The 25127-nt window shown below is 44.6% G+C and overlaps 1 protein-coding gene across 2 annotated transcripts in view; it reads left to right on the top strand.

Annotated features, from left to right (window-relative positions):
- Positions 1-25127, top strand: part of TAGAP (T cell activation RhoGTPase activating protein) — a 462232-nt gene that overhangs the window by 427108 nt on the left and 9997 nt on the right. For both annotated transcript variants that reach the window (XM_086927328.1, XM_086927329.1), the window contains exons 5-10: positions 16895-16936; positions 20205-20289; positions 20385-20435; positions 21600-21666; positions 22966-23135; positions 24826-24987. In XM_086927328.1, coding sequence (XP_086783454.1) covers positions 16895-16936; positions 20205-20289; positions 20385-20435; positions 21600-21666; positions 22966-23135; positions 24826-24987 — 577 coding nt within the window. The remainder of the gene's footprint in view (positions 1-16894; positions 16937-20204; positions 20290-20384; positions 20436-21599; positions 21667-22965; positions 23136-24825; positions 24988-25127) is intronic.

Below are 25127 nucleotides of genomic sequence, written 5' to 3'. Positions count from 1 at the left end.
CACATTCAGCAGTTAGGAAAGCAAACATGAAGCACATTTTTATTGTATTTCTGAAGTGAGATGGAATCAAAGATTTTAATAGGATCAAACCAATCAAGACACTACTTGGTGATGCCAGGTGGTAATTAGCACACCTTCCTGCTGCTCTGTTCTTCAAACAAATGACAAAAATCAATAGATGGATATGTATTTTCTATTTAGGGAATGAGATGTGTATTATGGAGTCATTGCAAGCCAGTGTCACAATATCCTGTTATCCTGTTTTTTGCCTTGACATACCAAGAAAGGACTGAATCAATCAATGTACTATTACAGTAAGGTCTGTGCCTATTTGTACTCTACCCAGTCATAGGAAACAAGCCTGCTGAGGAATTAAAATACATACTATTAGCTATAGGGACTTCAGTGACAGCAAGCTGTGCTTCTGTATGAAGAAGCAGCTGAGGTAGTAAAGAAAGTTTGCAACCTGTAGGATGCCTTTCGCCATTGTACTGCAGGTCACAGCGTGTTTTATATTGGTGGGTAATATCTTTGGCATTTTGTGTTCATTTGAAAGCCAGCACAAGGACCTCTAAGTATTGTTTATTACCAAGCCTGGTTACATGGACTGGTTTCACGCAGGCATGGGTATCTGGTCCTTTGGGCATTTTACCTTAGTGTTCTGTGCAGAGTTCACTGTTCTAGTGCATTTTCCATCTTAGGGTAACAAATGAGCATAGCTCAATGTGTTTCTGTTAGATTAGGCCAAAGTGGGTTGCAAAGGGGATGTTGCCTTGTGGCAAGCCTTGTTTCAGAACCATCAGCTTCTTTTTTTTATTTAAAAAGTTTTTATTAAAAAATATAAAAGAAGTGGATTATACATTTGGCAACTCTTATATACAGTACAGTGTGTTATACGCTTCGCCTTAATCTTCCCCAAGGGAGGTAGAGAAAGAGAGAGAGAGAGAAGAAAGAAGGGGGGGGGGGTGGCGCTTTGGTCCCGAGTCTTTTTACTGGGCTCTCTTCAGCTGTGCATCCAGTGGCTCCCACATGCCTTCTTTTGAGTTGTGCTCCTTTGAGAATTTTCCTGTGATGTTGTCGGCCCCTCTTAGGAAGGGGACCCAGTTCATCCATGTTTTAAAGTTTGCTTTGTTGGTGTTTTTCTAGTTCGTCAAATTTTATTTAGAGGGCAGCTGTGAGAAGTAGGTCTAGTAGGTCTCTCTCTTCTCTGCTGTTTAGGCTCGCTGTCATGTGCTCTGTTGCCAGGCTTACAAAGCTGATTGTTAGGTCTGCGTTAAAAGTTTCGTTCAGGAATGTGTTGATCTGCATCCAAAACTTCTTGACCTTCGCGCATTTGAAGATGAGGTGCTCCAGAGTCCCCTCCTCTGTCTGGCAGTTCCAGCAGTTGCCAGACTCTGTGATGCCGATTTTGTGGAGCCTTGATGGAGTCCAGTAGGCCTTGTGGAGGAGCCAGAATTTTGTCTGCGCTAGTTGTGGGGTTATTTTGTTTGTTGTTGCTGAGTACCACATTTTGCAGCGTTCTTTGTCATTTAACTGCCTGCCTAGGAGTTGTTCCCATGTATTTGTTGTTTTCTTGTTCAGTGACGACGTGGAGGGGCTGAGGAAACTGTATATCTTTGCTGTTTGGTGGCCGGCTGAGTTGAGGGTTTGCATATATTTGATAATGGTGGGTTCTTCCCTGCGTAGGTTTGCTTTATCTACGTGAAGATATTGGCCAACAGACTGAACAAGGTCCTGCCAAATATCATCCATAGCTCACAAGTAGGGTAGATCAAGAACAGGCTATCGCAAGACAATACACGCTTACTGTGCCATCTAATCAACCACACGACACAGAGCAATGAGCAGGCAGTCATGATAGCACTAGACGCAGAGAAGGCCTTCGATAGAGTCTCCTGGCCCTTCCTAAGCAACTCTATGAGCAGATTTGGGCTAGGGGTCAAATACAGATCCATGGTGATGGCCCTACATAACAGAATTAGAGACAATGCTGAAATAACGGGCGTCAAAGTCAAAGAGAAGACGGTCAAACTCGCAGCGTACGCAGATGACATCCTCATCACGACCACAAACCCATCAACGTCAATAGCAGCACTCATGGGCACAATAGGAGAATATGCGGAAGCCTCAGGATACAAGCTCAACAGAGACAAATCGGAGTGTAAACCAATGAACATCCACACCACAAGAAAGGTTCTCGGTGACTCGGGACTGACATGGCAGACAAAACCACTCAAGTACCTAGGTCTGCTGTTTGCGAAAGACCTCACATCCACGTTACAACATAACGAAGACTCAACCCTGAAAAAAATAAAGGAAAGACTAGAACTATGGTCTCCAAAATACATATGCTGGTGGGGCAGGATAGAAACCATCAGAACCATCAGCTTCATTAAGACAAGGAAGCAGTAGGAATGAAAGTTGAACTTGGTGATCCGGCGTCTTTATCATGAATGTGTCCTGTGTCAGTGTGCCAGCTCAGATTGGGTCTTTGTTCTTGTTTTTGCTGACATTGTGTTGTCTGCAGCACTCTCTTGGAGACAGAGTGCGGTGGCTGCCTCTTCGTGTTTCTGAGCTGTGAATTTTACAGCGTATACATTACCTCACAGACTTTCCACTTTAACTTATTGTGCTAAAAGCCACACAGTTTCATCAAAACTGGCCTGAACATATTCATCATACAGCTTGCAGATCCTTGTGTATGATGGGATGAGGCAACTATAGGCATTCATTTCAGACTATCACAATGTAAACCTGAGAACAGGAGTGTTGGGTGCAGTGTTTAAAGAGCGGCATCGATTGTGGAGATGTTAGTATGCACTGTGATCTTTATTGTCACAATCATGATGGCTCAGTTTTCAGAAAGCAATCTCTATCCCATACAATTCTCAGTGAGGGAGAGTGGCATTGTGAAGGCGCTGCTTGCCTTATAATGAGATGTTACACAGAGTTTAGCTGTAAACCTGCTGGCCGCTACAGATTTGCATGTAGAGAACTGAGGTAATCTAAATTTTATGGTCAAGTTGTGTTCCCTAGCGAGTACCCCACCGTCTCCATGTACGAGTTAAAGTGCATGTAACTTCCCTCCTGTGTCAGCTATGAAGACGCAAATACATTTGCGTCCAACGTTAACATGTCCTCTTTCAGACCCACCATGAATGGGTCGAATGGTCCGTTCCTAAGTATGCTATGCCAACGTCTTTTTGTAGTATACTCCTACGTTTTTCAGCTCTGGCTGAAGTAGGCCCTGAATCTCTGCCACCGAGCCTCTTTTCTGGCTTCTGACTCCGAGAAATCTCTGCCCAGGCAGCCCCTGTACTCGTGAACTCTGACTTACTTTCAGCGCGACCCCTCGCGCTCGGCTCAGCCTGCTGCCTGCCAAGATTGACTATAACCTTCGAGTTATCTGTTTCCCTCCCCGAAAATACATTCCAGCCTGCTAGCTTCAGTAAACATCCTTCCTCAGCTACAGGGCCAAAGGACCGACCTGTCTCTGTGCAAGTAATTCATAGCTTCGTTGCCATGCTTCCATGGAAGGCCCCATGCCCCCACGCTTCTCATACAGACACTCAGGCGCTTATACACGCACTCACAGCAAGTATAGAATAGCTTCTGCTCTAGAGACCTTTCTGCCCAGATAGCTTAGTTCCTAAACATCAGATATCAGATATGATAGAAGCACAAGTTGATCTGACATGCCAGACTTTTGTCTCTTTCCGTCAGTGTAAATGTCAAGTCCCCTGCACCCCTCCAATTACACGTCATGCAGCTGCGTGCGCATCCAAGCTTCCGATTTCTGCTGACATTGCCACATTTTCTGTTAGTACCACCCCTTTGGGACACCTATCAGTGACGTTTTCAGAACACACCTCTAGTTCACGCCTCTTGATTACGCACATGTACCACGTGTATATTGTTATCTTGTCTTCTCTCAGCTGTTACGCCTTCTATACTGTTTTAAATGGTGTACAATAAGTATATAAGCTATGTACTGTTAATAAAATGTTAGCGCGCTCATCTATCCCTTCTGACACCCTGTGTGGTGGTCAGAACATGATATCTTGGCCATGACCATTCCTTTTTAAGGAATAAAACCCTTAGAACTCTAAACACCACGGACTCTGTCTTTTTTCACCCGATCTGAGTTATTATTGATTAAGTACTTACCTGCATAGAAATTAAGAGAGTAAATTAATTATTTACGTCATTTTGGCGCCCGAATAGGGACCCCTCCCCCACCTCACGCGCCGGTTGGCGCATTGCAAGCTCTGTCCCCTGCCATCAGTTAGAAGGAACATACGCGTACTGGCAGGATTTCCTGCATCTCCCTCTGACCCACGGAGGTGATGAAGACTGCGATCAGTGCCCAGACGAGGCGGTGAGGAGTGCGGAGGATCCCGACCAGAGCCTAGCCGAAAGAAGCAAGGTCCGAGGTGTCAAGAGGCCCACCAGGTTTCCGAAGTTTTCCGAAAATTCCCGAAGTTTTCCGAAGTTTTCCGAAGTATCGAGTCGAGTCCAGTCGAGTTTTCCGAGGCCTTCTGTTTCCGTGCTTCCCGGTGAGTACCATTGCTGGGTCGTATCTAGACGGGTTTGGGTACGCAAGTCCGGTCTGCACTGTTTTTAGGCAGTGTATCTGTACTGTTTAGCAGTATATCTAGTATTCCGAATTTCTGAATTTTTGCACTGTTACAGCAGTGTATCTGTACTGTTGAGCAGTACATCTAGTATAGTGGGGTAGTCATCTATGTTTTAAATGTTTTTGTGATCAATGTCGTGGTATGAATGTGATTGTTCTCTTGTGCATTATTGTGTTTTTTGTATAAATAGTTACATTCAGAATTAAGTACCAGGGATCGAGCATTTCAGTATCAAGTAGGCACAATGCCGTTTTTCAACAAGTTAAAACAGATAGGAATTAGGAAAGGGATGTTAGAGGAAGAAATTCCGATCCCCCCTAGGGACACTCCAGGTAATTTCATGTATAACAAACATGGCATAGACGCCATATTGTATCTAGAGTTATGGACCGATTATACCAAGCACCTAGAGGAAAGATACCGATGGCCAGTTAACGGAACATGGGATGCCGAGTGCATCATAAAGGTAGAAGAAGCATTACGGAAAAAGAAAGCTAGACAATCTCAGAAAGACGCCATAGAATTTTGGCGTAAGGAATCACATAAACGTGCTGAAAGAGCACTTCGTAGAGAAGACAGACTTAAAGAATCAGAAAAGGCCCAAGAAAACGAATTAGTTATTGAAGGAATTCGAGTAAAATCAGAACAAATAGACCGCACCCGCCTAGACAAGACCATAACCAGCATCAGTCTTCACAGAATACACAGGGTACACAGCCTATGCATGTTTCCTCGACTCCAGCACAGACTGTAGCAGTACCACAGCCACAGCCCATTGCCGCAACTCAGCAAGTTTCACAGCAGATGTACCAGTATGCCCAGTCCGCGTATCCCGAATATTCCCGATATACATGAAACAGCCTAGAGAGGGAAGGTGGCTTGCCTCTTATTGAGATTCCTGTAGATCAAGAAGGTCCTTATGTACACAGTCAAGTATTGGGAAAAGACAGAAAGTTTTTAATTGACACAGGGGCAAGTCGCACTACAATAAGTCATGATGAAGTTCCAGGGGCACCCCTCTCAGGCTCACAGAATGTTTCCCTGGGTTTTTCAGGACAGCCTATTGTAAATGAGGTATCAGAACCAGTTCCCCTGGCTGTGGGTCCATTATCACGTGTTACAGACCTGTTACTCACGAAATCATGTCCAGAAAATCTGTTAGGAATTAAAACATTGAAGGCTCTAGGAGCTATAATATGCTGTTCCCCGGAGGGAGTTAGACTCTTTCTGCGGGATTTCAAGGGTCATTATGTTCTGCGTGAATTTGATGTCAGATTGAAAAATGTACCAGATTACTTGTGGGCAAAAGGCCCAACTGATGTAGGCTGTATGCACATTACACCATACCGCGTTACACTCAGGGCAGGTGTTGTATTACCCAGAATCAGACAATATAAGTTACCACCCGATGCTGTAGTGGCTTTACTGAAAATCATTGAAGAGCTCATTGCCCAAGGAGTGGTCGTCGAGACCGACTCCAATATCTGCAATTCACCCATCATTCCGATTCTTAAACGTACTGATCCCAATGCACCGCCAGTATATCGGCTGGTGATTGATCTTCGAGAATTGAATAAATGCATTATTCCACAGTATCCTGTGGTCCCCGATATCTCCTCTCTATTGACTGCTATTGATTCAGAAGCAACGTTCTTTACTGTAATTGATCTCAAGAACGCCTTCTTCAGCGTGCCTATTGATCCAGAGAGCCAATATCTCTTCGGATTCAGTTTAAATGGACGCAGTTTCAAATTTTCGCGCGCACCTCAAGGATTCACAGAAAGCCCCAGCATCTATAGTCAAGCACTGAAAAGACAACTAGATTGTATTCAAATGCCAGTTAACACCGCTTTACTACAATACGTCGATGATCTGCTGATCACCGCACGAAGTGAGCCCGAATGTGAAAAAGCATCATTGACAGTTCTACACTTCCTGGCCGACAAGGGACACAAGGTGTCCCCTTCGAAGCTACAATTCTGTGTTCAGCAAGTTGTGTACTTGGGTCACTTGCTGTCCAAAGTGGGGAGACAGCTCACTCCCGATCGCATTCAGTTAATTGCAAATATGCCACAACCCCAGACACAAAAGGAAGTGCGGGCCTTCATAGGCCTCACCTCGTACTGCAGACAATGGATTCCCCAGTATGCATTTCTAGCCAAGCCACTCATCCAGTTAACGACACAGGAGGCAGCGACTTCGACTGCCCTCCCTTGGACTCAGGAACATACACAAGCTTTTGAAGACTTAAAGAAAGCCTTATGTCAAGCACCAGTTTTAGCGACACCCTGTTACAGCAAACCGTTTACACTTTTTGTTACAGAACGTGATGGTACAGCGTTGTCTGTCCTCACCCAAGATCAAGCAGGTTCACATAAGCCTTGTGCTTATTTTTCTAGTACATTGGATTCAGTAGCCCAAGCACTCCCTGCGTGCTTAAAGTCAGTAGCAGCAACAGCGTTAGCAATAAGACAAAGTGACTCAATTGTTTTAGGTCATCAGTTAACAGTTCAAGTACCACATTCTGTAGAGGTTTTGTTAAACAGAACCCAGACTCAACACTTGACTATAGCACGACTGACAGGTTATGAATTAACGTTATTCCAGCCACACATAGAAATCAGACGCTGCAGTATCCTGAACCCCGCAACACTATTACCAACAGTTGTGACAGATCCAGCCCCACATGATTGTATAGAAATCATTAATGCAGTAACAAAGCCTAGACGAGATTTAACAGATGTTCCATTGACAAACCCAGACCTGACACTTTATGTGGACGGTTCATGCATGAGAACAAGTACAGGAGAATTAGTGGCCGCATATGCCGTGACCACTGAAACTGAAGTTAAAGAAACACATCGTATTGACACACTGTCTGCTCAAGCAGCAGAACTCATCGCTCTAACCCGAGCTTGTATTCTAGCCAAGAACAGAAATGTTAACATATACACTGATTCACGTTATGCCTTCGGAGTTGTACACGACTTCGGAGTCCTCTGGCAAGAACGAGGCTTCCTGACCTCTCATGGGGCCAAGATTCAACACGGTCCCCTCATCCAAGCGCTGTTAGAAGCAATACATTTGCCCTCGGGCATATCAGTCATGAAGTGTAAGGCGCATACTAAAATTACAGATTCTGTTTCCCAGGGTAACGACCTGGCAGACCAGACAGCAAAACATACAGCACTGACTCACATCCAGATTACTGATGTTACAAAGACAATAGTACCGATAAAGTGTATGGCAGTTAGAGATCCCGCCCTAGACGTAATTGACATTCAGACACATGCTACACCAGATGAAATAAAGAAATGGACTGAACTAGGAGGGATTCAGACAGATCAAGGTTGGATAACGAAGGAAAAATCTATATGGTTTCTCCCTGACTCAATGGTTCAAGTCATGATAAATACAGCACATAGCCCGGCACATCTAGGAGAGAAGGCGATGTTAGACAGTTTACAGAATCTCTGGTACAACAAACACTTACGAGCAGCAGCAAAACAGAAAGTGCGTACTTGCATGATCTGTTGTCAGTTCAACCCAGGTAAAAGCGTCCCTGTAGAACAAGGTGGATTTCATCCTCCCGATCACCCTTTTGAAGTCCTCCAGATGGATTATATCCAGATGAACAGTTGTCGAGGTTTTAAATATGTCCTTGTAGTTGTTTGTGCTCTGTCCCGCTGGACCGAAGCATACCCAGTTCCAGACTACACTGCTCCGACCACTGCCCGACAGTTGGTTCGTGAATTCTTCCCACGGTACGGTTTGCCCCGTGTCGTGTATTCAGATAACGGACAGCCATTCTCGTCCGAGTTGATGAAACAGGTTTCCCTTTTGTTAGGATATCAGTGGAGGTTCCACTGTGTCCGACATCCCGAAGCAGCAGGCCTTGTAGAAAGGCATAATCAGACACTAAAAATCCGCCTTGCAAAGATCTGTCAGGAAAAGGGGGTCGACTGGATAGTCGCCCTGCCCGTGGCACTATTCTACATGAGAATGGTCGCCCATTCAAGATCAGGGCTATCGCCGTACGAAGTGGTCTTTGGCAGACCACCGAATATGTGGGGGACGCCCATTCCGAAGAAAATAACTGATGTTGATTGTAATATGTTGACAGATTACCTTGCCTCCTTGATGTCTGCACTCCAATCATGTCGTTCACAGGTTGCCGCAGCCTTCCCTGACAACACCGATGTGAAGGCGCATGAGGTCCGTCCTGGGGACCTGGTACTCGTCCGGAATTTCGACCGGAAAAATCCGCTGGAGCCCCGCTGGAAGTCTCCGAAGACCGTTCTCCTTACAACAAGGACCGCCGTGAAGATAGAGGGGAGAAAGGGGTGGGTCCACACGAGTCACATCAAACTTTGCAATGAACTAAAAAACGGACTAAAACAGGACTCTGACTCGTCCACCCCCACCAAAGACTGTGTTGAAAGAAAAGACGTTACAGTGTCTGAACGAGAAAAGACTCCCCAAGAACTATATCGTATGAAACTCCGATCTAGCAAGTCAGACAGTTTAATTGTTTAAGTCCTCCCCTAGGTGAATCGGTTAAATAGTTTCTGACATGTATCCCCTAGATCGAGATAGAGAGAGAGAGAGAGAAGCAAAGAAACGTACATACTGTAAATCACTGCGTAGTCACTGTATAGTGACGTTGTTAATAATGTTTTTTCTAAGTGTTCTAATTATTATTGCCAGCATTCTTCTACCTATATATTGGCCTATTTTCAGGCGTGAACAATCTGTTTACAATGTCTCTGCTGAACACACTTTTAGTGAACTTCCTGCACATGAACTCTCTTACAGACTTGCGCTGCGCAACAATACATTCATTAGTATGTTACACCACTCCCATCAGACAAATAATGCTACCGACTGCTGGATATGTGGCCGACTCCCTCCCTACCAGAATTACAAGGGAGCTCTGCCCCTCTTTCCGTACCCGTTCACTCACAATGGCTCCTGTGGGGCCTGGTTTAAAATAATTAATTCCTTAGATCCTGATATTGCTGTTTTCGATGGGGGCTGGGTTTGGGGAAACTTGAACTTAGTCCTGCTCAACGTCTGTTATCCTGATAAAGAGGGACTTCCCACTCGAATAGGAACTGATCTAGAAAATGAAGTATATGGATTAGGTAATTACACAATTAGCCTTATGATCCTTACTGTAGAATCCGAGGATGCTCCAGTTTTGCCCCATATGTTAGTATTACCAGTCACAGGTGAATTATGTGTTAGCAAGAAAGGTTCAGTACATGTAGGTCATAGTAGATGCACTACTGTGGTCGAATTCAGTGATCATGGTAAATCGTCTTTCAAAGCTATCAGTCACTCCTATTTTGTTTGTGGTCATACCGCATACATACGTTTGCCTCCAGATTGGGATGGTACCTGTTACATTGCATTCCTTCTGCCACCTGTTTTTCTAGCTCCCCCAGATTACCATAGAAATACGAATCTAGTACCGAATAGACCCAAAAGAGATATTCCACTTGTCGACTATACAGAAACGGCATGGGAACAGTACACTGATTTCAATAAAGGATTCTTTTTCTTTCTAGGACCTGTCCAAAACAGTAAATTAATACGTAGATTAACTAGAACACTTGAAGCAGTAGTACATGAAACTGCCTCCGCCTTAGGTAACTTAACAGAGGAGCAATCTGCTATGCGGGTTGTTGTTCTTCAAAATCGTCTTGTTATTGACGTCATCTTGGCAGATAGAGGTGGAGCCTGTAAGGTCATCGGGTCAAGTTGCTGCGTTTTCATCCCACAAAATGCACCATCTGTTTATGAAGCTATTACCCGTCTGCATAAAATTGCGAATCAGATACATCAGAATCCAGGCACCTGGACTTGGTCCGGTTGGTTCTGGACAACGTTGACAGCTTGGGGATGGAAGATCTTATCCTTCCTAGGCATTGGCCTTGTTATAGTATTCAGCTGCTGCCTGTGCCTACAGTGTGGGCCAGCGATATGTGGACTGTGTGCCACCTCGTGTATTGAACATTCCAGTTGTCTCTCAAACAGTCAAAGAAAGAAGGATGAACATATAATGTTACAAGAACAAACCGATCGATTTATGAGGATCGATATATCATGAAGGGTCCGTAGGGAACAAGGAGGGAATGAGGTAATCTAAATTTTATGGTCAAGTTGTGTTCCCTAGCGAGTACCCCACCGTCTCCATGTACGAGTTAAAGTGCATGTAACTTCCCTCCTGTGTCAGCTATGAAGACGCAAATACATTTGCGTCCAACGTTAACATGTCCTCTTTCAGACCCACCATGAATGGGTCGAATGGTCCGTTCCTAAGTATGCTATGCCAACGTCTTTTTGTAGTATACTCCTACGTTTTTCAGCTCTGGCTGAAGTAGGCCCTGAATCTCTGCCACCGAGCCTCTTTTCTGGCTTCTGACTCCGAGAAATCTCTGCCCAGGCAGCCCCTGTACTCGTGAACTCTGACTTACTTTCAGCGTGACCCCTCGCGCTCGGCTCAGCCTGCTGCCTGCCAAGATTGACTATAACCTTCGAGTTATCTGTTTCCCTCCCCGAAAATACATTCCAGCCTGCTAGCTTCAGTAAACATCCTTCCTCAGCTACAGGGCCAAAGGACCGACCTGTCTCTGTGCAAGTAATTCATAGCTTCGTTGCCATGCTTCCATGGAAGGCCCCATGCCCCCACGCTTCTCATACAGACACTCAGGCGCTTATACACGCACTCACAGCAAGTATAGAATAGCTTCTGCTCTAGAGACCTTTCTGCCCAGATAGCTTAGTTCCTAAACATCAGATATCAGATATGATAGAAGCACAAGTTGATCTGACATGCCAGACTTTTGTCTCTTTCCGTCAGTGTAAATGTCAAGTCCCCTGCACCCCTCCAATTACACGTCATGCAGCTGCGTGCGCATCCAAGCTTCCGATTTCTGCTGACATTGCCACATTTTCTGTTAGTACCACCCCTTTGGGACACCTATCAGTGACGTTTTCAGAACACACCTCTAGTTCACGCCTCTTGATTACGCACATGTACCACGTGTATATTGTTATCTTGTCTTCTCTCAGCTGTTACGCCTTCTATACTGTTTTAAATGGTGTACAATAAGTATATAAGCTATGTACTGTTAATAAAATGTTAGCGCGCTCATCTATCCCTTCTGACACCCTGTGTGGTGGTCAGAACATGATATCTTGGCCATGACCATTCCTTTTTAAGGAATAAAACCCTTAGAACTCTAAACACCACGGACTCTGTCTTTTTTCACCCGATCTGAGTTATTATTGATTAAGTACTTACCTGCATAGAAATTAAGAGAGTAAATTAATTATTTACGTCAGAACTGTAAACTAAAACCATATGAGGTGGGCCATTACAGACAAGTGCTTAGAGGTAGGGGCCACCCTGATACTGTTTGTTACCAGAGATTACCAAAGCAGTAGAATTTAAGCAAAAACTGGTGTTTTCAGGTTTCAACTGAAAAGCAAATCGTTAATTCAGCCGTGTTTTATCAGTTTGTAACTGGAAACCAGAAACGACTTATTTTGTATATTGCAGTTTAACCCGGAAGGGTGCCAATTGGCTTAACAACTAATATATATTGAGAACCAAATTCAGTACCTTTACTCAGATCAATAATCAGAGACTAAAAAGAAGGGGAAACAGGGTGTATGTGGGGTTCTTTGCACTTAGTTGCATTGACCGGTACTAAGGTGGTCGCCAAGCTTTCTATCAGGCAAGCACCTATACTGGGCGGTGCTTCTCCAAATTTATACCAAGGGTTTCCCACCACAAACTTTATCAGGTTCGAGGAGTGCTCCGAGCAAGCCCAGTTAGTCACACCACAGTATCATTGTTAATAAAATCTGTATTTCAGACTCACCATCTGACTCTCCATCCTTATTGGCTCTTGCTTGTATATATTTCCGAAGTACTTACAAGTAGATGACAGGTCTCTCATTGTTTACATGAACTTATACATAGGCATACATAGGCAGCATGGGTTTTATTTGCAGTCACATCCGTCAACATTATGTGTTCTTCCTAAACTTGTTGTCACTACATATGTTGGAGAATCATCCAATCCACTCCTTTACCATGAGGCATTATTATGCGGCTTCCAACCATCATGTATCTGTGAATAATCCTGACGTATGCTGACTGGGGCCCTGACCTAGTGACCGCCATATCAGATAGCATCATGCAGTATCATCCAGAATTACATGGCATTTGCACATCTTTCCGCTAGACTTTAGTGTGCAAGATCCTCCCCACCTCCTGCAGAAGTCTGTTAAATAATTCACTTGTTTCATCAGCTGTTGTATGGGATGTCCCCGTGCCCATACCACGATTATCCAGTGTTGCGAAGAGTCTTGCCTCATGGGTTACCAAGACTCCCTGCCACTCCATCACCCCACCATACTGTATCTCAGCTTCTGGAAAATCAACCCCCACAATATGCTCATCGCTTAGGGCCAAACTCCCATCCTCTAACAGGATTAGACAATCCATCAGGCTTAGTCATTGTAGGACCCACAGTATTTAGCTGAGCAAGTTCCTGTAGAAAGGAAATTCTCTCAGACACGGCCTCTCCTTGTCAATCCCACCCATGTCCTGGTTCTTGCAAGCCTGATTTAACGCACTCACCTGCGCATCATGTATCCTACTACAGGACTTAAAATATGTTTTAACACCTTCGCCGCGGGCCTAATTCTCCCGCGACGCGGGGGAGGGGGGCCGTGCACGACGCCGCGGTGCTTGTGACGAGCTCGGCTCGTAAGGCAGCACGGTGGCGCTGTGCTCATGACGAGCTCAGATCGTCATGACCATGCCCAGAACAACAGAACGCCCAGCACAGCAGGGGAATTATCCCCGCGTGGGCACGCCGCGGCAGTCATGACGAGCTCAGCTCGTCATGAGCACAGTGCCACTGTGCCTCATGATGAGCTCAGCTCGTCATGAGCACCGAAGGTGTTAAAGAATCAAGTGAAAACTGACCACACTGAGGGGATTGAAAATATGGCTCCAAGGGAATACAATTCCCAGCATGCAGAAGACTTCCTTGCACAAACTGAGTGCAGCCCACCAAGGGCTGATAACCAATAGCAGCACGCAGTGAAATTTGAATAAAGGAGCACTTCGTAAACACTTGTGAGCAACAGCCTATGATTAAGGGGCGTCAAGCCCTGAAACGTGTCAGGCAGCCAAACTCATCGTGAATCAAAGGTGAGTGAAATCTTTGTAAGCCACAGGGCTGGCTTGCAACTGAGTGCGTCCTTGAAAGCTTCAGGGCAATATATATATATATATATATATATATATATATATATATATATATATATATATATATATATATATATATATATATATACTCACTGATTGTAGTGATATACAATTATATTTAGACTACCTATGGGTGCAGAAGTATACTTAGTGCAGGATGGAGCACATATTTATTGACAGACACATGAGTATACAGGAATATGCATCGGGAAAAGACATGCAAGGAAATAGTCCCAGGCAGCATGCTTGAGGAGGGATAATTTGTAGCCAGAACCAGAAAAGTATATGGGTGTATTTGGCATATAAGCAAAGCAAGCCAAAGGTAGTAGTACCTCACAACGGAAAACATGCATAAGGAGTTGGCAGAGCGCCAAAAATTGGCGAAAGTGCCTTTTGGAGAGATAGGAGAATGCAGTACAAGAAACGCTTCTCGTAGTCAATGTGAGCATGAATGTGTCCAATGATGTCCAGTAGGTTAAGGCTGGGGCCTTGGTGATGTTGTCTGGGTATGCTGCTCCAGAAATGCCCAGGGCAGTGAGTTGAGCAAACTTAATTCTAGCATCTTAGAAATAAGGGGAGGGAGACATGTTGGAAGGAGGAGATAGGGTGGAAGTTTGGGAGATAGTTTCCTTAGTACTAGCATGGCTGATGCTTTTGTGCAGGAAGTGGAGGGAGAGCATGACAAAGTGGAAGGATATATTAAACAAGCATTTGCAATGCAATAGGTCTCGCATTTGCAAGACTTTAAGCTATTGGGTTTGTAAATGACAATGCCTTTTATTTATCTGTTTTGATCATTAGCACATAAATAAAAGGCATTGCCATTTACAATGCCTATAGCTCAAGTTCTTGTAAATGTGATACTTATTTCATTTCAAGGAAGCAGCCCCCAATGTCCCGGGTTGCTTGGAAAGTGGTAGTGCACATGGCGTGCTGAATGTTGCAGGAAAGCATGTTGTGCTTGCAGTAGGAGACACGCATTAAAGAAATAAGTGCTTACAGACTAAATAAGACATACCATGTAACAACAGAAGTAAAAGGGCCAGGCCTCATGCGTGGTTACAAATGAAGACAAGGCAGTACTAAGGAGGGACGAACAAGCCTATTAACAAATCAGAAGCCAGCACTTACAAAGGACAATGACACAAGCCAATGAAAAATATGGGCAGAGCGTGGGCGGAGCTTCAAGTCCATACTCAAATGTAGCATACCTCGCAGAGCAGCGCATGCACTGCCCAGGCTCGACCTAAAAAGTGTCATTGGGTTTCAGAGTTAGGTCGATCTGCACACATGGCACACCAGGGGTTGGTTCCACTGACGGTGCATATTTTGGTCCCAGAGTTGAGGAGGAATGGGAAGAGATGGATAAGCTTTAAGCAATAGAGAAGCAAAAGATTCTAGGCTGTCTACCACGTGTTTTTGAATGAAAGTACGGATTATGAAACTGGATCGAGTGATCTGGGGTCAGGAGTAGAAAGGGAAGAAAGCACGGAAGGCTCACATAACTCGGGGAGGTCAGGTGAGTGTGAATGCAGGGGGCATTGGGATGACATGGAAGGATGTATACCAGTGATTAATAATGGGGAAAAGCTTGTGTAAAACATTCACAAGGTAGTTGGAGAGGGGTGTGTAAGAGATGTGCATAGAGGCGGTATGGGGGTGGAGGTAGTCCTGTGGGTAAGGGAGACAGACTTCTGGTTCTGAGAACTGTGAATAAGAATATGAGGTGATGTATCAGACTGAGAAGGTCCAGTGGGTGACTGAGGGTGGAAAAGTAAAACTTCTACACAACCGGCCTGTAGTATTCACCAAATTCAAAGGGGCACCCTGTTCCATTCCGAGGCAGCCTTCTTCTTTTGGCTTTTCCACCAGTAAATCACCCACCAGTCCTATCACTCACTCAACAAAGGCCTTCGACTGCGTGAGGACCTCCTGCATGTGGTGTCCCTTTACACTGCCGGGGCTATCCACCTTACACCCCCTGACAGTTGCCGCTAATTAATAAATTAAATTTTTCTCTGTAATTGCCTAGGACAATATAACAACCAACTGAAAACCTCCCGTAATAAACGATCATGCACAAATTTCTGCACCATCACTGTTTAATTAGAGCTGGTGGTTTCCGGTGCTCAGCACCGGCACTTAATTGTCAACACTGGCGCTTAGTAGAGTCTGCCACAATGTTGCGTCTGGCTAGCTGATTTAGAGATGACTACAACAGTTAATTATTAATTCATTATTCCTTTAAAATGACTGTTACCTGCCATCCTTATAGCTTTGGGGGCCTGAAATAGTCCAAATTGTAACACTTGTAGGAGTGTGATGGTTTGTAGGTATGTTGGTTCTGTCATTGGCAATGCTGGCAAGGGCAATGTGTGATGCAAGCTGCAATGGCCTCCTGACGAGAGCCCTAGCACTTATTTTTCTTTACAAATTAAGCACTGCTGCAACAAAACACTGTCTAGGAGGTCCTGGTATAACCCAACTGTGTGGATTGCCTTATCTGTACACAGATGTGTCTCAGTGATTTAAACCTGTCCCTTTTCAAAGGTTACTCAGTTTGCTCACAACACGCATGTCAGTCAACGGTGTGTTGTGCCCACCGACTCCACGTGCCCGCCGCCCTTCACAGGCAGAGCGTCCTTTCCCCGTGATGACGCAGTGGGGATGTTTCTACCTGTCACCTTTTCCACGTGTAATGGCCCCGTTTTGAAAGAAAATAACAAGCGAGAGTGGCAGTGAGAGGAAAGAGGAAGTGACGGCTCGAGGCCTGCTGAGAGCTCCCTGCAGCCGCCGAGGCCGCCACAAGCCGTGACGCGCCTTCCGGTCTCCATGCCTCGGTGCATTTCCACCGCCCGCCCCCTCTCTGTACTTATAGCTGCCCGTGTGTCGATATGACTCTTTAGTCAGTGCTTCCCCGGTGAATTTGGCGCTCGTGTCATGCTGTCTTCTCTTGCCTCTACAGTTCTCTGGACGTCAAGGAGCTCTGGCTGGACACTCTAGTCTGGTAAGCGTCGCCATTACATGTTATCTTCACGTGCTTATGTTACATACATTCTGTTATGTTATGTTATCTTTTATTTGTGGAGCGCGTCTGCTTAAGTGAGTCATCATAGATCTCAAACTGTCCGAAGTGCTTATATGTCCACCACATGTATGTTTGGTTGGAGAGGGTAAATTTGCATATGTCCTATGTGGGAAGAGTTGGTGTGGCTGCATGAGGTCCTGGCACGTGTTCTGGTCACGTTGCGAACATGTCATTGCTGATGTGTATTCCAATGTTTATAGGATATCTGAGAAGGAATAGAGGCTTTTCATGCAGTAGTTCATTCAAAGTACATCAGTGGTGAATCTTCGCAGGGTGGTTGTGTTCTCCGATGTCTCAGTCAAGATAGCTTGGTCGTTTAGGGGAATTTGCCTGACCTCTTATAAGTATCAGCCTAGGCGTAGCACTCTCCCCTTCAGTCGACTGAAACATTCTGTCTTACAGATGTGTCTATCTACATAACATATTAGGACCATCTATTTAACACACAATTACTGTTGACACACCCACTCATGATTTCTGTGTGAAATGTGTTTCTACAAGACTTTCAATTTCTAATTGTCTAGTCTTATGTTTTTGCAGCACCATGCCTAAGTTAATACCTCACCTCTGCGTCTGTCACTGCATTGTTTCTAGATTACTTCATTTTCCTTATTTCACCAGAGTCTCCATATATCACTCCGGTACCCCGATGCAGTCATCCCATTATTTATATATAACAGCAGAATCCCTGTTACGGGGTTATCCCACGATAGTATTGTAGCTTTGCATTACTCCTGTATCTCTGGGGGGAAACATCCTTTACAACGCAAATTTTACCAAGCAGTGCCTTTACGACGCAACTTTTACAACGCAAACCATTACAACGCATTGCGCTGGGGGGCGCTCTAGGATAGGGAATAGGTTTAATTTACTATCCAACACCTTCCCTACTATCCACGGGGACTGGAGTTGGAATAGTAAATTAAACTATTCACTATCCAGCGCCCCAAAGCACTATGCGTTGTAAAGGCATGCAAAAACCGCGTTGTAAAGGCATGCGTGGTAAAAGCATGCGTTGTAACGTCATACATCCTCTCTGGGTTAATACAATACGTTTACTACTGGACTGTCCTTGTGTTGATGCAGAGTCCCCAATGGTTGAGTATTGCCACGATACTCTTGTAAATCTGCGTTACTAAAGGATCTTTATTCCACTACAGTGTCCTTATGTCACTGCCACATCTCTATGTTAATACACTGTCTCTATGCCATTACAGTGTCCCTATGTATCTTCAGAATACTAATGTCACTGCAGCGTTGCTTTATTGATACAACATGTTTACGTTATGATGTCATCCATGCCGCAGTATCCCTAAGACCACAGTATTCCCACGCTTCTACGCTATTCCTCGTCGCCACAGTATTGCTATATCTGCAGAATCCCTTTTAACTACAGTATCACTAAATAACTGCAGATTTATTGTGGTACTGCAGCAACTCTGTATATGTGCTAAATGTTAATATAATTTGCATATGTCACTGGGGTAGCTAGGTGGTGCAACATAGTCAGTATTATTAAATTCCTGCAAAGTTACTATTTGCCTGATTTAGATGTTGACGGATGGGTTGCTCCATTTCGATATCCCGTCTGCCGAAATATAAACCCCATAGGAAATAATGGGATTTATATTTTGGTGGACGGGATATCCGTCACCATTGCGATGGAGTAACCCATCCACCAACATCTAAATAAGGCCCTATGTCACAGGGTACGCTTGCTGGAGGGGAAACAGCCTTAATAACGAATCTTTAACAACGAGTGCTGGATTCCAGGTTGAATGCTGTACTCAGCTGGGTGCAGTGTACATGCTTGTATCATAGTTTGTTATGGCCAATAAGGAACAGTACCATGATATTATTGCAGTGGGAAATAAGGTTTTTAGAACACCACCAAGATATACACTATCACAGGTATAAACGCATTGCTCATCTGTAAGAAGGGTCTGTAGATTAATTAATTCAATTTATTGTCTGTGGTGTTTACCACATAATTATATAATCATGGATTTATAGCAGTTGCCACATAGTCCACAATACGCTGCCCAATTAGCAGATATCAGCAAAAATAATTAATTTCTAACGGATCAAAAGTTCTTAGAAAAAGGTGCGCCACTTAGTGCTACGCATTGGCAGACCATTTGCAAGGCTCGCCGATCTCCCTTTAGTTGCAGATTGGTGCAGTGAGGCTCTAAACTGGGACTGATGAGGTGAAATGTTTGCCCACATGTGCTAAAATTCCAGAATAGTGGCATAATGCTGCCACATGATGTGCTGCATTGCGCCACATAATTTGCAGTTTCTTCCTGCCTAATTGAGCCAACCATACCGCATTATTTGGTCCTCTATTGCTGCATAATTCCAGTGGTCCTGCCTATAAGTTTAGTTATGCGAGACCCTCTTTAGGTTAAAAGTAACAGTCAACAAGATAGTCAGTGAGATTCAATAGTCTTCAAAGAGTAAACTATTGTTTCTCTGTCTTGCAACTTTGTCCTGTCCGTTCCTGTTACTTTGGCTTGACATGCCATGTGGCGAGGCCAAGACAGACCTTGGCTTCTGTGGTACCCGTCAATAGCATTTCAGTTGCACTTGGCAGTCAGCGACTTGCTTGCCTACCCCCATTGCCATAGAGGAGATCAAAGGGGCAAGGCACATGTCTGGATGGACAGCCAAAGAAGGTAGCTCCGCTGTCTGAGACGGTAACCTGCGGATGGACAATGCATCTGAATCCATGCGCTGATGTCTTTATCCGGACAGTTTTTTTCTTGTGGGCACTGTTGTAGTTTTTGATACCATTCAGCACAATTATGTGACTATCCATGTTTAGTGAGTGTAATGACTGGCATCAGTTTTTGGCAAGCAGTGGTTGAAGAACATCAAAGTATAGAAGCTTCATTGTTCTGCACCGAATTGCATAATTGAGACATTAATGTGCCAATATCTGACTCCCTTGCAATATTTAATGTATGGTTTTTCAAGAGTAGGGCTGAGACATGCTATTGAGACACAAGACGCAATAGTGCCTAAAGTCAGACTTCTGAGGCTAACTGACCCAGCAGAGCTTCCTGTTCTCCCCTGCTCTCCCTTCGACATGCTGTTAACAGATGATGTGCAGATTTTGTAGCTGAAATGCAGTGTGTGAGGTGTCATGGAGAGTGTGGTAACCTGTTCCCCCTCGTGCTCTCTGCAGGCAGATCAAGGAGTTCCGTGGAGCTGAACTCACTAACGTTCCCTCAACGCGATTCCTCATGAAGGTCCTCACCAGCTGCAATGCTGTAAGTGTTTTTATTGGTTCAGAGCAATCTTCAGAGTGAACTTTCCTGGTAAATAGTCCTTATGCTGATTTTTCCCTCTTCTTTCTCTGTTTTAGACTAAAACACTAAGCCCCACTAACATGGAGACATTTGAGTGCCACACTGAGGTAAGTGATCCCGGGAGGCTGAGCCTTCATTTTTATAGACATTCAAAGATGGCCGCCAAGGAGTGTGTTGTATGCGCTTGGCTTTGTCAGTATTGCAGGGATTCTTCCTGGTGCTTTGGACAGTGCTTATCTAGTTGTTAAAACACTGGGATTGGACAGTGGAGCAGCGGTGGATGCCTTGGAATGGGTTGGTGGGGTGCAGGGATGGATACAAAAAATAATATTAAACTTACCTTCGCCGCCACCGCAGCTTCATTCCATCCCCCTTGTCTCTGCAGTGCTACACCAGAAGCAACCAGGCTCCCAGACTCCAAGTCAATCATGATGCTGCTCGTGTAGCGTCATGATTGATCTGAGCGGCCTGTTTGGCCGCTCAAGCAGTGCCTGGGCATGCTCTTGACCGGGCTGTGCAACACAGCCAGGTGGAGAGCATGCCAAGTGCGCATGACTGTTTGGCCGGCCATCTGGGCCGGCCAAACAGTCATGCGCACTTAGGGAATGCAACGCATTCCTCACTCTGCTCTGGTGAGCCCAGCCCCGTCCCAGCACCAGTCCCGTACAGAAAAATAAAATGATAATAAAGTCTTGTTATTATCATTTAATTTTTATTTTTTTTCACTGCTCAAATAGTAGTGAGACGATGCTCCTCTGCCTTAGCGGAGGAGCCACCACTTCAGTGGAGTTATGTGATCCGCACTGTCCTGTATTTCAGAACCTGGACACTTTCCCCTTCATGTGACTCATGTAAACCAGACACTGGGTGTTCATGACTTCGATAAATTCATGGAACATATATAGGAGATAATATAACAGTCCCATAAAATCCGTCTTACTCGTTCAAAACCAGGAAACAAATCAGTTCACTCTGCCAAACATTACCTCACTTGATAACTGTTTACTGGAATTCTAACTTTTGCAGGCACTGTACCATTTTCTAGATATTTTTCCTATGTTAGCAAGAAAGTTCTATCTCCTCATTCAGGCCTTGTGAGCAAAATACATCTGTAATAGCAACAAGGCATAACTAAAATAAATAGAAAATGTCTCTTGTTGATCTCAAACAAGAAATTCCCCTCTTAAAGTTATGCGGTTAGGATAATAATTGTGTAATCCTCTTCTGTGGATGGCTTGATTGCTAACAGGTTGATTTTTTTCTGATTTTAGGGTGACCTCAAGAAGTTTCCGTTTTTCCCGCCTCACTACAATGACGATGGAATCTGCCATCTGATTGGTGAGTTGTCTAGGATACACCCAGATATCCATTGGCTGATACGCCTCCACTGCCCAGAGCAGTGTTTGCACGCGCTGGTAGAGGAAGGAGGCTGAGGAAGTACACCCTGTTCACCACATACATGGCAGCAGACACGTCCGTTATGTTATGCTAGGAATTTGTAGAGCACATGGTTACTCCATTTGAAGAGTCACCGCGCTAGGCTTCCACGCCCCTACGGGTCATCTGTGCAGCGCTCTGTTCACTGTTTTTTTTTTTTTTCAAAACACGTTTTAAGTTTTTTTCCAGAAAATGGCTTCTGAACCTTCACAAGATAGTGCCAGTCAAGCCATGTTTGAACATACTTTAATAAAGATTTATTGGGCAGAAAGCTGAATGGATAGCCAGGAAAGTATCCTTTCTCTATGTGGAATTGTTGAATTACCTTTCCCATTTTCTGTTCTGTGTGTTACCCAGGCACTCCAATCTATAACCACCGAGCATGCCTTGCAGGCCACAACTAAAAGGCAGCAGTATAGAGTGGGCCCTTTGGTCAATACGACAGACCCTATTTGTAATCCCTGCTTGGCAGCGGCTATACCACTTACATTTTGCAAAGAGAAATGCTCGGTACCTTTCTCCCCAGTACCTGCTAAGGCAAAGGAGTACATATATTGCAGGGGGTTCATGTGTAAAGTGCTAAAGATATCTAATAGCTAGTCTCACTAATAATCAGAGTGGTCATTGTTGTCCATGAGTGCGGGGTCAATGGCAGAGGTTTAGGATAACAACTGAATGTGTAATTAATTTCGATTTGGGTTCATCCTAAGTAAATGTATTAATTTTAAACACCTTGAAAATCTGGTAATTCTATGACTCCCCAGTACCAGCGCTGGGCAGTTCTACAGGTTAACTGTGCACATTTACTTCGCATTATAACGGACTCATTTTCCCTAACTTGAGAAAAAAAATCTTTTCTTTTGGAAAAGAACTCAGTGTGCTGTACACTGTGCGTTTTGGAGTTAGACTGATGTCTCACGTTTGGCCTCCATGGCTGGCGCTAGGCTTGACCGCCCAACAGTTTCTGTGAATAAAAAACCATCTGTGAAGTTTGTGCACACTTGTGACATCCGCTGGCACTAAAAGGAAGTTGTGGTGTAGGCATAGCAACCGGAAGGAGGTAACACTGCAGGGTCACAGCTTAGTTCCCTGTTCCTGTAGAGCTTTTTAGACACGTGCACTGTGGTTTTGCTTGTGACAGAATTTTTTGTTAATGTACAGTGTCTTATTTGCTTTTTGTGTTTTTTGGGGATGCAACAGAGAGCAACAAGAAGAGAAGGAAGGTCCTCTCTTGGCCATTCCAGCTGAGGCGTAGCTCCACCCTCACATCGGAGTCGTCAGACACCTTGGATGTGGATCTGAAGGCCTCCTTGTTTGACCAACCTTTGGCCATCGTTTGTGAGGACGATTCTCTTCCGAAGCCCATCATGGTAAGTTAGCGTTCTCCTGTGCTTGAGTTCAGCTTCACAGGGGACCCCATACACAGACATTTTTTTGTGAGTAGGTGTGCCTTGCTTCTGACTTAATCCTTAATTTGCAGTCACACTTACTCATAGAAAAAACTACTTGGCCAGAGTGTTGTAGAGAATGTTGTGCAGAGCTACACTGTGATGCTAACAAACGTAAGTGATATTTTATTGAAATGCACCTCTGGCTTTGCCGGATTTGCAGCCAGGCCCCAAAGACTCGGGCTTGAAACAACCAGGGGTGGCAAACACCAGAAAAACTGGGGCTCATCTAAGGTTACTGGAGAGTGAGGTAGGTTGAGGCCAGAGTTGCAACATGTCCTTATTGGATAAATGTGCCCCTGAGACATGGACGTTGACTCTTTATATGAACTGCAGGATCATATAAAATGTGGAAATGCCCAGGCGGTGTAAGCAACCCCATCTTTGGCGTACAAACTGCTTAGAGAAGACAAGGCACTTCAGAGCCAATTTATAGATACATATATATGGTGTCGTGACACTGGTTGTGAAAATCATCATCCATTTTGTCTGTCGCTACGCTGTATACTCTATTACACCGCTAGCTCTCACTTTAATTTACACAAGGATTATTCAACTATGTTTGCTGGTGTCCTGGCAAGAGTCTGAGGGAACCTCAGGCGTCAGGTACAGGCCCCAACTTATTGCGACTACAGACACAGACCTCCAAGGGGCAGTAAAATCAGCTGCACATAATGCAGTGCCATGAAGTAGCATAATGAGCCATAATTGATTGGTGGTACTCCCGAAATATGAGTAGCTCCATTATAGTCTAATTATCTTATGTGCAGGGTACTGTAAGTATACTTTCTTTCAGTAATTTATTGAAAGCAACAAATATAAACCCTCGAGTTGACATTTTTCTAAACATGAAACAATATGCTGCCTTCATGCTCATTAACAATGCGCTGACATTCAGTAGATCACCGGTTATAATTGACAACCAATTCTGGGATTTTCATGTGGAAGCAGTTTTTGCTCCTAGGAAAAACTGGAAAAATAGCACAGCATGAAAGGATATTTGGTGCATGGCTTCCACTTCAACAACCCTGACCTCTTATTTGGCATTGATACAATGGCCGCCTTCTATCCTTTCGATACCTTTCTTCTGTGTGGAATGCCTGCGGCAGTTCAGCGACATGCATTACAATAGACTTATAGCCCAACATAGCAGGCTATCCCGCCCATTAAAGGCCCGCTCCAGCGTTTAGCTTGGGAGCAGGAATTTAATGACGGTATTGCTCACTAAAGAGGGCTATAAGGTTATTGGAACATTCCGCCAATAGTGGGCAGAATGTTATAACAAATAAAGGCCTCATGGAGCCAGAGGGGACTGAAGACCCTCTCAGGCTTCATTATGCCTTTGTTCAAAGCAACAGCTGTGAACTACAACTTTGGCTTCTACCAGCCATTAGAAGCCCGGAGCACTCCATCGTCTTCAATGCAGTGCTCAACATTCCAGTGTTATAATAAAGCTAATGGTACCGAGCCTGGATATCAGCAAGAGGTCTCCTCTTCATTGGGTCTCAGGCTCTGTGCTGCTGACTGATGAGCTGCTCGTGGTCTCTGTCACCCACTGGGTGCCCGCAAGGCAATGCATTATGTTCAGCGTCAATCTGTTTGCTTCCCGCAGGACATTCTGACCATCCTTTGCCTGAAGGGTCCCTTCGTGGAGGGAATATTCCGAAAAAATGCCAATGAAAAGTCCCGCAAGGAACTGAAGGAAGCACTCAACTCAGGAGCCTCCGTGGACCTGGACAGCAAACCTGTGCATCTACTGGCAGTGGTCTTCAAGGTAAAGATCTTCTCACTACATACAAGTTTTAGAATTTAATCACATTTTCTAATGAGGCTGTTAGTCATTTATAAACAAATGCAAACACTTTTTGTAAAAATTGATTTTCCTTGCAACAAGGCACCTGACGTTCTGTACCG

Source organism: Lissotriton vulgaris, chromosome 6 (genome assembly GCF_964263255.1).
Source record: "Lissotriton vulgaris chromosome 6, aLisVul1.2, whole genome shotgun sequence".
NCBI lineage: Eukaryota > Metazoa > Chordata > Amphibia > Caudata > Salamandridae > Lissotriton > Lissotriton vulgaris.
Note: the sequence above shows the minus strand (reverse complement) of the source record. Positions and strands in the feature narration are given on the sequence as shown.